The following is a 13,867-nucleotide window of genomic DNA, read 5'->3' as shown; positions in this document are numbered from 1 at the left end:
CTGACCACCACTCAGCCTTGTCAGCCCTAGCTTACGCTTCCCACGCGCATCCTTAGTGAGCCCTATGGGGCTTAGCTTCACTGAGAAGTGCCATGTGATGTCATATCCTTGAGTCTTGGCTCATGCTGGCCCCTCTTCCCGGGCCTACCTCCTCTAATCGGTGAATTCTGCAGGCCCAGCTCAGATGCCACCCTTTCCATGCAGCCTTCTACCCCCTCCTCCAGCTCAAGTCACATCACAACATGAATCACTCCTCACCACAGCTCTTCACACACGGTAACAAGTATCACATACTGGATGGTCATGGACCTGTTTGCACATCAGATCCTACCCTTCACATACATTGGAGGGCAGGGGCAATGCAACTGACTCATCCTCACACCTTCCACACACACAGTAGACCTCAGTATATTCTTAGAGGAATCACAATGAATAATGGAGGATGAATTGATTGATTTATGTAACCAAAGTGACTTCCACCACTCATCGTCATGGAACTGGGTGAATTTGGTTACAATTAAATCAATCCGAGAATCACCTTGAATAGCATTTGCTTCCGCAACTCTTTAAGTCACCCACTGGGAGGTCAGAACTTGCTGTGTCTTCTCAACACTGTCGCTCTAGCAGAGCTCCAAGGCTTAGGACTTGTCTGCTTCATTCCATTTTATCCACCCAACAAAAAGATGTCAAACACAAAGGCCCATGCCAGGCACTGAGGACACAGATGACTAAGACAGTAATGCTCTCAAGGTGCTTGCAGTCTAATAATCAAAGCAGTGAACATTGGCCTACTAGTTATTCTGGTGAGACAACATGGTTTTCACTCAGTTCTCACGACAGTGCTGCCAAGTACGTAGTATCACCTCCATTTTAGGATGAGGAAACTGAGGCTCAGAGTGGCCAAATCACTGGTCCAAGACCAGTAAGTGACTTAACAAACTGTTGCTTTGGTGGCACCCAACGAGCCATGCCTCCCAGTATTTTTGCCCTTATGCGGTCCTCTCCCACACTGACTCAGAGCTTGGCCATGTGACTTTGGGCAATGGGACATTAAAGCCTGATGCAGGCAGAGGTTTGATAAGCAGTTCCATAGAGCTTATCCTTTTTGAATACTTCCTCTTGGGATCCAGCTGCCACGTAGAAAACTTGAGCTAGACTACTGAGTGATTAGACGCCATGTGTGAAAAGGCCCTGGAGGATGAAAGGCCATCTTGATGTTCCTTTCCAGCCAGTCTCTCTCAACTGTATGCACCTGAGAAGGGCCAAGTGAGCCCACAGTCACAGCCAACCCACAGACCATGATAAATAATAAATCAGTGTAGTTTTAAGCCCCTGTATGCTGGAGAGGTTTGTTATACACCAGTGAATAATTGAAACAGTACAAGCTGGGATTTGAACCCAGTCAGTCAGTACCATTTGACTGACTTCAAACACCATGCTCTTAGTTTCAGTACTATGTTCCTTCTGGTTGGGAGTGGAATGTCATACCAATACTATAATATTCATAGGTTGGCCCATAGTAGCACTCAATAAGTATTTGTTGAATGAATGAATAAAGGGTGTGGTGGGCTACCAGAGAGGTAGGAAAGTCCAGGGAATTCAAAGGCAGGTTGGCAATTACCTTTCCACAACCATGACCCCCTTTCCCACTACAAATATTCCAAAAACAAATATTCCCTAAATCTAGAAACAAGTATGTGGATATCACCAAACTCCCTCTCTCGGTCTCTTTCTCTGTTAAATTCAAATCAGGCAAAATTGAGAATTTCACAGAGTTTGGTTTTCGATGGTCATTCCCCTTGTCCCCAACTCTCTACCATGCCCCTGGCATCTTCTCTCCCTCCCACCTGGCCTTCTGGGCCCAGCAGCTCTTTCTCCCTCTTTCCATATAAAATCCACACGCAGGAAAGCAGAGAAGGTGGAAATTACAGAAATGGGGGAGGAAGACTTGGATATTAGTAGATGGCATTACAGGCCAAAGAAATGAAACTCTAAGCTCAGTGCTTCCAGGAGACATCTGCCAGCAGGTGGAGGAGGTGTTTTAAGGATGGGGAGCCAGCTGGAGGTGTCCCTGTGGTTGGGGAATAAAGGAATGCCCCCTGAATCCCCCAAGAAGGCAGAGGCTCTGGCTCTCCACACCTGGGGCTGTGGCCCAACATCTGTAGCTCCCAGAGTAGTCACTATAGCCTGGTGAAGACCCACAGGGGTCACTGCGTCCAGTCCACTGCTTCTTGGCAGCTCTGACACTGCCTTTTCTGTTCTAATCTCCCCCTCATTCTTAGGCTCCTGCAAACATGCACACACACCCCAAGGTCACACACACATGGCTCCAGCACCTGGATCCACACCCTGAAAACCATCTGGGCCCTTCACTGCAGACTCAACCTAAGGAGAGAGCAGGCCCCACTCCTGCTCACAGGCAGACTGTGGCAAGTGCACACAGGCACCGTGGCACACACTCACATGCAAAGCAATGCAGTGGGGAGCACACATCCAGACCACTGTGGGCACAGTCACCGGCGGAGGCACTGGGATATGAGGAGACATAAACATGCCTGCACACACATGCACACCTCCAGACCATCCAGACTTATCACACGTGCACAGGGGCACCCAAACCCTCCCACCCTCAGACACCCGCACAGGTGCCCAGCCAGGCCGCAACACCAAGCCCCTCCCCCACCCCTTTTCAGAAGCAGGTGGAGAGGGCTGGGGTTTGAGGGCGCGCTTCCTCCTCCCTCCCTCTGGCCCCGGCTCTCCAAGGTCCAGAGTCCCAGTGGGATCTGGAGCCCGCCCCGCCCCCCAGCCTGGCTCGAGGAGCGACTGGCGAGAAGGGGGATGGGAAGCCTGGTCCCAAATCGTTCTGATTTTAAATCCTTAAATTAACCCCTTCCTTGCCTCTGCCCTGGCCTGGCCTGCCCAAATCCCCTCCCCCGCCCCGGTCCGGGAGCCTCTCCGGCCTCCAGAGGGCTGTGGGAGAGAAGCAAGAGAAGGCGGCAGCGGCTGGGGTCCTCCCTGCCTTCTCTATAAGAGCGGTCCCGCAGCCCGCCCGCGACTCGCCCTTACCTACTCCACCCCGCGACGAGGCCAGGCCCCGCGGCCCTCGGCTGGGGGTGCAGAGGCAGCCCCCGCGTGCCCGGGCCAGATGCAGGGCCGCCTCGGGGCCTCGGATCTCGTTCCCCTCCGCAGCCTCGGGTGGCCGCCGCGGCTTGCGCCCCCGCCTCCCTCTCGGGGCGGGGGCGGTCAAGCCTCCCAGCCAGTCGCAGCGGGAGGGGCACACAAACAGGGTGGGGGAAGGATGGAGGAGGGAGGAGGGGGCGCGCGGCCCGAGGAAAGGAAGGGAAGGGGGAGGGAGGTGGCAAGGAGGTGGGGCGGAGCCGGCCCCTCCTCCGGGGCGGGCTCTCCTGCGAGCTGGGGAGCCGCAGATACCGCCAGAAGCGGCTGCGCCGGGACCCCACGTTTTCCGCTGAAGGTGGCTTCGGTGGGGGAGGGGTCCGCGGCGCCGCCCTGGGGGTGCAGGGGCCTCTCCGGCCGCGCTCCTCCTGAGTCCCTGTCTTCCCGGGTCGCGGCACCGCCCAGTGCACTCTCCCTGCCCCGGGCACCTCCGGTTGTGACCTCGGCTGCCCACCTTTAATCCGAACCTCTCCGCCCTAACCCTACCACTCTGGCTTGGGCCTGCTTCCACTCGGGGCACATCCTGGGGTGGGCGATTCTGGTCGGGAAGAGGGCCGGCGCGCTGCATTACTCCTGGGATCTGCGCCACGGGCTCTATGCAGCCTACTGGGACGCGCGCCTGGGTGTGCATTCAGCGACCCCGGGTCCGAGACACAGTCTCCGCGGAGACTGCCTGTGTCAGTCCCCTCTGGGCATCCCTAGGGAACCACGGGAACTAGGAGTGTCTTCGGTCAGACTCCGTCATGTCCCGGAGCCAATCCTGCCCTTGAGGGTGCCGTCTAGGAGCACGTGTCCCCGTCACAAATCCTATCCGCGACCTGGCGGAGGAAGAAAGGGACAGTGGGCTCCGGCCCTGGTTCCTTCCCACCCACTCCCACCTCAAACTTGGTTAGGGGAGAAGCCTGGCTCCCTGGGACTGGAGCACCTAGAGGGCCCGCCCTTGGCTTAAGGCCCATCCAGCTGTTGAAGCAGGAGCAATCTGACTGTCCTGGGCTTGGAGGAAGTTTACAGGGCTGCAGTGGGTAAATCAGATAGGGTGTTGGGGCTACTAAGCCCAGGGCTGAGATGAACTGAGCTTTGGATGAGGAAAAGAAGAAATGGCATTTCAGGCTAGGGGTAGTGCTTGGACAACGGCAAAGAAACTGGCTTGGGCAGGGTTGAGGTCCAAGACCACTAGGGGTCGTACAGCTGCAGCAGAACAGAAATCCAGCATAGCCCCAGGATTTTCCAATAAACGAGGCTGATGGGGACTTTCCTTGACCCCATCCTATTCCTGCTAAGGCAGGGATATTGGGCATTTAGTATCTGGAGGGATAATTTGTAGAGTTGTCAGGTGGCTTTTGAAGAAAGGCAAATTTAATAAGGACTCAAGCCAGTCAGTTCAAACTTCCCTCCTCCCCCACATCTTCTCTTCCTACCCCTAGCTCCTGAATTTCCTTCCTCCTCAAGAAAGTCTTAGATTGAGCAAATAAGAAATCACTTCTCCTAAGACCTAAGTTATACCAGCTCCTATTAACCAAATGCCGGGCATTACACTAATCATTTTTATGCATACCATTCAATTGTCAAACCTATTGAGTAGGTATTATTATTATCCCCACTTTACAGATTGGGAAACTAAAGTTCAGAGCTCAAAAAAGAGCACAGTCGGGATTTGAACTCAAGTCACCAAATTCCAAAGTCTGTGCTTGAATACAGTGCCCTCCTGCCACCCCTTTGCTGTATTAAGCCCACTGAGCCTTCCACTGCCAAAATGAAGAGTCCCTACATCCACCTGCTTTTGCAGATTGCCAAAAATATCCATATATTGTTTTTTCTTCTAGTGATGTTTGTTCTCACTCTGTGCTTCCTATGAATATGCAAAACCAATTTGAGGGACTTACCTGGTGGTGCAGTGGTTAAGAATCTGCCTGCCAATGCAGGGGACACAGGTTCAAGCCCTGGTCCCGGAAGATCCCACATGCCGTGGAGCAGCTAAGCCCGTGTGCCACAACTACTGAGCCTGTGCTCTAGCCCGTAAGCCACAACTACTGAGCCCACATGCCACAACTACTGAAGCCCACGCGTCTAGAGCCCATGCTCCGCAACAAGAGAAGCCACCGCAGTGAGAAGCCCGCACACCTCAACAAAGAGTAGCCCCCACTTGCCCGTGCACAGCAACGAAGACCCAACACAGCCAAAAATAAATAAATAAAATAAATAAATTTTTTAAAGAACAAAACAATTTGAGGCATGCTTGTGTATGAACACGTTTTCATGAATGTGTACATACATGCACGTGCATACAGGTGTATATCTGTGCATATACATGTGTGTGCATTGTGTTTGTGAGTGCATGCCCGTGTGAATGTATGCATGTGTGTACATGTGGGTGTGCTTGTGCATATGGGTGTGTATATACGAGCAAATGCACATGTGTATGTAAGTGGGCGTGCATGTACTTTATGTGTGTATTCGGGTGTGTATGTGCGCACGTGCACACATGTGCATATGTGTGTGTGCATGTGTGCCCAGGCTACATTTCATGGACAACAGTTCCTGCTTGGTTGTTATGGGAACCACAGTTCTAAAAATGTTAAACTGAATCCCACTTCATGTGGGCCAGAAAAGCCAAAAGGGAGAGAGAAAGCTGAATGACAGACACATCTGGGGACCCAGACCTGAGGCAGAGAATCATGGGCTCAGGAAGAATTAGACAGGCACAGACCATCCAGAAGTGTGGTCCTACTCATGGGACCCCATGGATTGCATCGGTGCCTCAATCTTGCTTCTTCCCATCTCCCTCCTGATCCTTTCCCAGTTTCATGCTCTCCAACCACCTTCCTTCCTTCCTCTTTCCCCTTCTCTTTTTCTCTTCTCCTTTTAGCCAACCAATCAACCCAATAATTAAGCACTTAAGGTGTGCTGGGCAGAAGGCCTAGTGATATGGTGGCCACACATGTGGATGATCAGACAAGGTCTCTGCCCTTGAAGGAGCTCAACGGTGGGAGGATTTGGACAATACGTAGGGGGGAGGAACGAGCACGGAGCAAAGGGAGAGACTACAGAGGAGGGTGGATGATAAGTTTGTATCAGATATGGAGGGCTTTAAGTGCGATGCATTTTTTGTAGGAAGGTGGAAATTGTGGTCAGTTTGGGATAAAACACTATGAATAATGGTTTAGGGAAATTACATCAGTAGTGCTGTGTAGTGTGAAACGGAAGGAGAGAGAATGGAGGCAGAGGGACCACAGGAAGCAGTTTGGTGTAGTGCAGGCTTGTTTCAAACAGGGCACAGAGGTTGGGGTGAAGAGGGAGGAAGTAGCACTCTGGGTTGCTTTGTCAAACTCTCCCCCATATCCTGCCTCATCAAGATTCTTATTACTCTTCCCTGTCTCTCCAGAGTGAGAGTCAGGATTTGAGCGAGGCTTTGTTACTGATGTGTGTGTATTGAACTCCTCAGGTGCACTAGAAAGTAAAAAAGTTGGGAACCATGGGCCCAACATATGGTAGGCGCTCAGTAAAACTTGTGAAACAAGTGGATATACGGATATGCACTGGTCTTGGAACTGGAAAGCCCAAGTTCAAGGCCTACTTCAGTCTCTCATCATCTGTGTCCCCTTAAGAAAATCCCAAACTTCTTGGGCCTCAGTTTCCTAGTCTGTACAATGAGGGGTCAGACAGGATGTTCGTGTGAGCTCCTTCCAACTATTATGTGATTGTCATAGCCAAAGTGTTTGGTGTATGTGGAAGGGGTGGAATGGACTGAGGTGCTGGCAATAGGAACAGAAACGATAAATGGGGGAAATATTTTAAAAGAAGAATCAATATCTTCTGGCTTTAGTTTTCAGCAATACTGTGGAATAAACCAAAGTCCCTCGTGCTAAAGAATGCATGGACTGATTCACAAAACATAACAGACATCTGAAATGCTTAGCTGAGCTTGCAAGAAAGGGAAGGAAATCTACTTGGACCAAAACAAGGGAACTGAGACCAACAAATGTAAGCTCAAGATGTGCTGTGACTAACCCCAGGAAGTATGGGGGAAGGAATACCTTCCCACGTTGCTTGTCTGTCCTGACCTGGGCCCTGGGTGGAGAAGGGGGAGTTGCCTCTGAGAACTTATAACTACTTGAGTTAGAGTTTAAACTCACAACACCTGCATAGTACAAGAACCCCAAGCCAAGAAATTAACATAAAGATTGGTCTTCGTCAGTTGATATTCCTGGAATGCCTGGCAGAAGCAAGCACAAAACTGCTCAGGAGCAACATACCCTCAACCCAGGCTACAGAATATTACTGACCAGGTAAATCCCCACTTAAGATGGGCTCACAAACTGAAAATCACAGTATGTGAAAGGATGTACCATGAATTAGAGTAGATAAGACCCTTTAGAACTTCAGTAAGATCCAGTAAGTCTGAGTGACAGCCTGGATGTGGGGGAAAGAGGGGTAAAAAATGAATCCCACAGAAGAACTGTAGTTATTTAGGTGATTTTGGGGAACCAAACAAATGATGGTCGCCATTAGCATAAACTGGGTATATGGAAGGATGATTTGATTTTAGATAGATTGTATTTGAAATTGTGGTGAACATCTCCATATGGAGGTGTTCATTAGTCAGAACCATGGGCTTCAGCTGGAGTAGAGATGAGGGCTGGCTGGCTTAGAAGTCATCTATGCATCAGTGATAGCTGAAAGCCTAGGAATTAATGTGCTCTCCAAGAAGAGTGTGGAAATGGGGAAGGAGGGGGCTCAGAACTAAGTCTGGGGAAACAACATTTTGAGGACCAGATAAAAAATAGGAGCAAGTAAAGAAAATGAGCTCTCTGTTAGTCCCCGATTATGTTTGGGTCCTGGGTTTGGGACGATTTTCTGATTGTTTTATTTAATTCTTTCCACCTCTGGCCTAACGTTCTTTTCCATCAAAGTCCCTAGGGGAAATTCCAATAAATGGAGCAGTTTCCCTTGGGAGTAATAGGAGGGCCTTCTCAGCTGGGAGTTGTAGAACCAGGCTGGGCCCTGGTACCAGCACCACTACTAAGTCACTTCTTTGGGGTGCAATTTTCTCATCAGTGCTTTTAGGCCTAGGTGGGTATGAGGACAAGGTGGGGCACAACAGAGCCGATAGTACTTGATGGAATGCTGCTCAAGGGGGCAAGGGTGGACTGGTTAGACACCACCCACCTACAGCCTGTCTGCCCTTCTTCCTTTGTTCGGGTTGTGTGGTTTGGGACCAGTTGCTTGAAATCTGGGACTTCATGCTCTTTCTTACCCTACTCTGCATGGAAAGTGAAGTCAGGTGGTCCATGCCTATAAGTGAAAGGTGTGGTCACTTAAATAGTAAGATAATGAGAGTCATCATCTTCTTATGTCTCCATGTATCTACCACTTCCCTATTACAGTGCCTGATGGTCCATCATTTGAGCCTCACTACGGGGTTAAACACTGCCCTCTATAGGCTACTCTATTAAAATGTTAGCTCTCCTAGAAGAGGTAGTATTGAATCCTTTACCACAAATTGGTTCATTAGATGCAAGGTACTCAACCACATGAAAGCACTTACCACTCGGAGAAAAATGGGTGGAACTCACTGATAATTGAATTGATAATTTTGTCTCTGGTCAACTGGACTGTGGGGGTGGAGGGTGAGCACATCTGAGAGTGAAGGGATGAAGTAGCCAAAGGATTAGAAGCTGGGTTGATCTGGCATCCTAGGGCTGTAGGACTCTCTTAATTCAAGAATAGCTCAGCTCAAAAAAGAATGAAGCCCCCAGACAGGCTGCATCCTTTCCTTAGCAGAGAGGAGTTGTTGGGGAGGAGAGATTGGAGCACAGCAGGCTTTTAATGCTCCAGCGTCTACCCAAGATCACCAGAAAGAGTAAAAGCTTTTGGGTTGGGAATTTAGGGAGTAAAGTGTGTGTGTGTGGGGGGGGAGTTTCACCCATTCCCCACTTTCCCCATCACAGGATCATACTTTCCTCACCACCCTCCTAGCTCCACCTCCCGCCCCCCGCCCTGAAAAGTTATGGAAGTTTCATCTGTAAGGAGAGTTAGGGAAAAGGGGCTGTGGCCAGTGCTTGACTAGATGGTAAATGGGCTGCTGTGGGAAAAGCAGCCTCTGGCAAGCACCCTCTCCTTACTGGGCTTGGCTCTGCCCAGCAACAGTCTAGCTGAATGCTGAGTCCCTTTTGGGCCTGACAGCATATGATTCTCATACAGATGCATAGGCACTGGCTGGAGCCTCTCTGATACCCAAGGCTCTGGGTGTTCACAAACAGCACTGAAATACTGCAGTCTTTTGCTGCTGTTGCTACTGCCTGGAGCTCCCTCTAGTTGCCAAATAAATCTATTTCACCTCTTGGTAGGATGCCTTTGCAAACAGTGCTGATAAGCTGAGGTGCCGCCATTCTGGGGTTGGGAAAAAAAGCACTGGCTTTGGAGCCAGACAGATCTGAATTGGACCCTGTCTGTTCCTAGCTGGGTTACCCAGCAAGTTATGTATTTTGCTTCCTCATGCTGCACTCAGGATTGTGAGGACTGAGAAGGATAATATATGCACAATGTTTACCACCTAAGCCTCTCAACCACTCTCAAGTTCTAGAAACACCTTGAACCCTTAGGTCAGCTGTGATTAAAATCATTCGTTAATTCAGTACATATTTATTGAATGCCTACCACGTGCCAAAGTACCTGACGGTAGGTGTGTAATGATGCCATGAGCGTGAGGAGCTCCCTTCTCTTCTGGCACATACACTCCTGGGGGAGTGGGTGGGGGAATGGTCAGGAGCTTGGATGGCAGATTCAGTAAGCTTTTAGCACAATAATTTTAATTGCAAAAATAAACAGTATTGTCAACTGCTTGAGAATAGCGTCTGCTTTACAAAAATTAACGACAACAAAAAAGGAAATAACCCCAAAGCAAAACGTTACAACCAACGGCTGCTGATAACGACATTGCTGTACAAAACCCCGCGCGAGACCAGCTCGGCTCTGCCCCTGCCCCTCTCTGGGGGTCTAGGAGAGGGCGTGGGGCGTGCGCCATTACAAAAGAGTGTCAAGTCCCAGGGAAGTGCCTACTCAGTGGGTGGCCTGAGAGAACTTCCCTCCAAAGCGCGGCTGACTCGGAAGACAGCGCCCGGACCGCGGGAGCTGTCCATGGAGCTAGTGCTGTACGGGGAGTGCGCGGCGGGCGCTTCAAGGGAACTAGAAGCCGGACCAGAGGCCCGCCCTAGGGCGTGCCGGAAAAAAGTGGGCAGAGAGGCGGGGAGGGGTGGGCAGGTTTTCTCGTGCGCGCCGGACTGCGGCGCCCCAATGTGCAAACCCATTTCACCCTCACAGCGCAGCGAAGGAGAGGCCCAACGAGTAAAAGCCAAGGCCCTTGAGCCGCTCCTCGGCGCGCGCCTTCTGCTTGAGGTGCACCTTGCTGTGCCGTTTCTTCTCATCGCTGCGCGCGAAGCGGCGGCCGCACACGTCGCAGGCAAAGGGCTTCTCGCCTGTGTGGGTGCGCACGTGTGTGGTAAGGTGGTCGCTGCGGCTGAAGTTGCGGAGGCAGATGCGGCACTGGAACGGCTTGTGGCCCGTGTGGATGCGCAGGTGGCGGTTGAGCTCGTCAGAGCGCGCAAAGCTGCGCACACAGCTCTCCACCGGGCAAGCAAATGCCTTGGCGTGCGGCCGGGGGCAGAAGCAGCGTGCGCTGCACTTGCCGCCCCGACGCCCCTTGCGCCGCGCCTTGGCTGTGGGGAATGGGACCGGCGGCGGTCCTGGAGGCTCAGGCACGCCACTGCTCCCGGGAAGGTCCGCCACCAGAGGTTTCGGGAAGTCCGCCCCGGCGCTGCGGAGGCCCAGCGGGGAAAGCTCAGGCTGCGTACCATCCAGAAACTCTCCGCCTTCGCCGCTACTCCCTCCCTCCCCACTAGTAGGGGTCAGGAGCCCCGGGAGGCTCTCGGTTCCCTCCCCTAAGTCACCCGGGGCCAGCGGGAAAGCATCGTAGGCCCCCGTGGTGTACAGTCTGCTGGAGGGGCCAGCCGGCAGCTCCGCGGGGCAGCTGATGGACAGCAGGTCTTCAATCTTGGCCCCCATCGGGGGGAAACGGGCCTCCGGGGCGCCCTGGTAACCTCCCTGTGACCCACAGCTCCCTGGAGCCCCGGCTGAAAGCAGCTCCCATGGAGCGTAGGGACCTTTGAAGGCCGAGGCAGCGTCCAGCGCAGGAGAAGCCGGAGGAGCCCGGAGGCCGGGCTTAACGTCGGGTGGGGAGAGATGAGGCTCATACAGGCACTGTGAGGGGGCGCCCGCCGAGGGTGAGGCCTCCCACAACGCCTCTGGGAAGACGGTAGCCCCCAGATCCGGGGAGAAAAGGTCTGGCGGTCCTGGCAGCAAGGCGTCGGAGCCTGCGGGAAAAGAAGCGTCCAGAGGAGACCGGGATGCTGCCGCCTCAGCGCCCGGGAAAGGTGCCAGGCCTAGGATGCCCGACATGAGGTTGAAGAGTGCCTCCGGATCGTGCGGGTGTTCGGGTACTGCCTGGATGAAGAAGCTACCACTGTAGCTGAGGCCGGGAGGAGGCGTGGGCGCAGGCCCCTCCAGGAAGCAGGAGTCGGCTAAGTCCCCCCCGGCGCCGCAGCTGCTCAAGGCCCAGCTCAAGAAGTCACCTGCTGAGGAGGGAGCAGGAATCAGCTCCGCGCACATCAAAGGCCGTGCCTCGGAGCCCGCAGCCCCTACCCAAGAAGCCCTTGGTGCGCACTGGCACACACAAAGTGCCTTTTGCACATTCTGACCCAGCCGGAGCCAGCATACGCCCCAAGACGCACATACAAACATGCACACGCAAAACACACGTGCAAAGGCAAAAGGACGCCTTGATACACGCACAGGTTCCTGCGGAGGCGCTGGAGGCCGGGTGGGGGTGGCATTGGGGGTGCGCACACACAGGACCCCGAATCTCCTTCCGCCCCTAGCCCCACAGCTCCAGCATCCCAGTCCCTGCCAGTTCTCAGGCACCTTGCGTCCCCGCGCTCCGCCGCCGTCTGAGCACCCCTGGCCGCGCTCCTTACCTGCGGGATAGCCGGCGGCTGCGGGTGGGTCCCTGGCAGGCAGCCGGGTCAGTTCGGTACTGGGTTCAGAGCAACAGCCCTCGGTGGACTTTACCAGGAGTGCGTCGGGGCCAGAAAACTCGCTAAGGTGGAGCATGGCTCGGCTGCGGCTGCGGGGCTCCGGGGGCCTCGCCCGCTGGGCTTGGGGGCGCGCGGATGGCCGACAGTCGGGGCGCCCAGCGCCTCGCAGACCTAGGCTCTCGGGCTCCTGGCTCCGGGCTCTCACCTCTGGGAAAGGGTTGCGGGGTTGGTGGTGGCCGAGGCGCCCTTGCTCGCTGGGACCCGCCTCGGGTGGCGGTTCCTCGCCTGTCCAAAGCGCAGCCGGGCTCCCCCAACCCGCGGCCCCCCCACTTATATAGCAGCGGCGGCGCTGGCTCAGGGCTTCCGACTCCCAGGGCCACTGCCATTTCGGGAGGCCCCGGCCCAGCCGCCGTGACGTAAATGCCCAAACATGGACACAGGATGTGTACCGGGGACTCCCGAAAAGGAAAACTCGGGCTGTGACGTCTTCTCCACTGCCGCCGCCGGGCCCGCGCCGCTGCGTGCGCGCGCACTCGCTGAGCGTGGAGCCCCGTGCACGCCGGGACCACGGGTGCGCCTGGCTGGGGCGCTGCGTCGCGTGGGTCCGGACGTCAAGTAAGTGCACTTCTCTCCTGGAGGGAGAGGCCGAAGGACGGTTAGGAAAGACAGTGGGCATAGGGATTCCACAGTTTGGGTTCGAATCCTCTCTCTGCCACCTTCTAGCTCTGTCATTTCATCTCCCCGAACGTCAGTTTCCTCACCTGTGAAATGGAGATACGTACGTCTACTTCATAAATTTGCTATAAAGATTAATTGGGTCACAGCATATGAAATTCTAGGCACAGGGCACTCAATAAGCCGTAGAGATTATTGCCATTATTCATTATTTGCTCACATCTGTGTGTTTTTCATATTCTTAATAGTTTTTTGTTGTTTAGTTTGTTCTAGGAAAAAGAATTTATTTAAATTAAAAAGGATCATATCGTGAGAGAAAACGTCAATTATTAGCACAGAAGGGTATATTATAAATTGAAAAGTAAAAGTCCCTCTTTTCTCTACTCACCTCCCTCCTGAGGTAGCCACGTCTAAATTTCCTGTGTATTCTTTAAGAAAAAAAATTATGCATATTGCAAGCATACACACTGTCCTGCAATAGAATTTTCCCCTGCTTATAATAGCTGAGCGATTGTTCCATGTCCAAACATAGAGAGGTTGGTCATTCTTTTCTAAGGCTGTATAGTACTCCACTGTAAGGGAGGTCAGTTTGTCCCCTATCCATTAGCGTATAGGAAGTTTCCAACCTTTTGCTTGTCATCGTTGTTGTAGTCCTTGAGTAAATAAATGTGAATATATCTGTGGGATAAATTCCAGTGAGTGTAACTCTGGATCAAAGAGTATGTAAAATTCTGATACAACTGGCAATTGTCCTCCAGAGAAGTAGGGCCAATTCCTGCTCCCTCTTCTCTCACCTACAGGGTTTGAGATGCCTGTGTAGTAAACTTTTTTTTCTACCTTTGTATAAATGACTTTACTCTAGGGGTGTTGTTCCCAGGAGCACACAGAGAATCTACAGGCTATATTTCCCTGGAATCAGTTCTTGGGAT

The 13,867-nt window shown here is 52.8% G+C and overlaps 1 protein-coding gene across 2 annotated transcripts; it reads right to left on the bottom strand.

Moving 5' to 3' along the window:
• Positions 1 to 10,488: 10,488 nt before the first annotated feature.
• On the bottom strand, positions 10,489 to 12,388 carry EGR4 (early growth response 4; the record flags this gene model as incomplete). Of its 2 annotated transcripts, none has more annotated exons than XM_081254316.1 (2): positions 12,204 to 12,388; positions 10,489 to 11,804 (listed from the first exon to the last, which is right to left on the bottom strand). In XM_081254316.1, the coding sequence occupies exons 1-2, from the start codon at positions 12,337 to 12,339 to the stop codon at positions 10,489 to 10,491; spliced, it is 1,452 nt and encodes a 483-aa protein (XP_081110442.1). In that variant the 5' UTR covers positions 12,340 to 12,388. The 2 variants fall into 2 exon arrangements, with proteins under 2 accessions (XP_081110442.1, XP_081110443.1); XM_081254317.1 differs by having other exon boundaries at positions 10,489 to 11,801; positions 12,204 to 12,363.
• Between the last annotated feature and the right edge of the window lie 1,479 nt (positions 12,389 to 13,867).

The sequence above is a fragment of the Mesoplodon bidens genome (assembly GCF_964165515.1).
Source record: "Mesoplodon bidens genome assembly, chromosome: 14".
Taxonomy (NCBI): domain Eukaryota; kingdom Metazoa; phylum Chordata; class Mammalia; order Artiodactyla; family Ziphiidae; genus Mesoplodon; species Mesoplodon bidens.
This window is presented reverse-complemented; position numbering and strand designations above follow the sequence as displayed.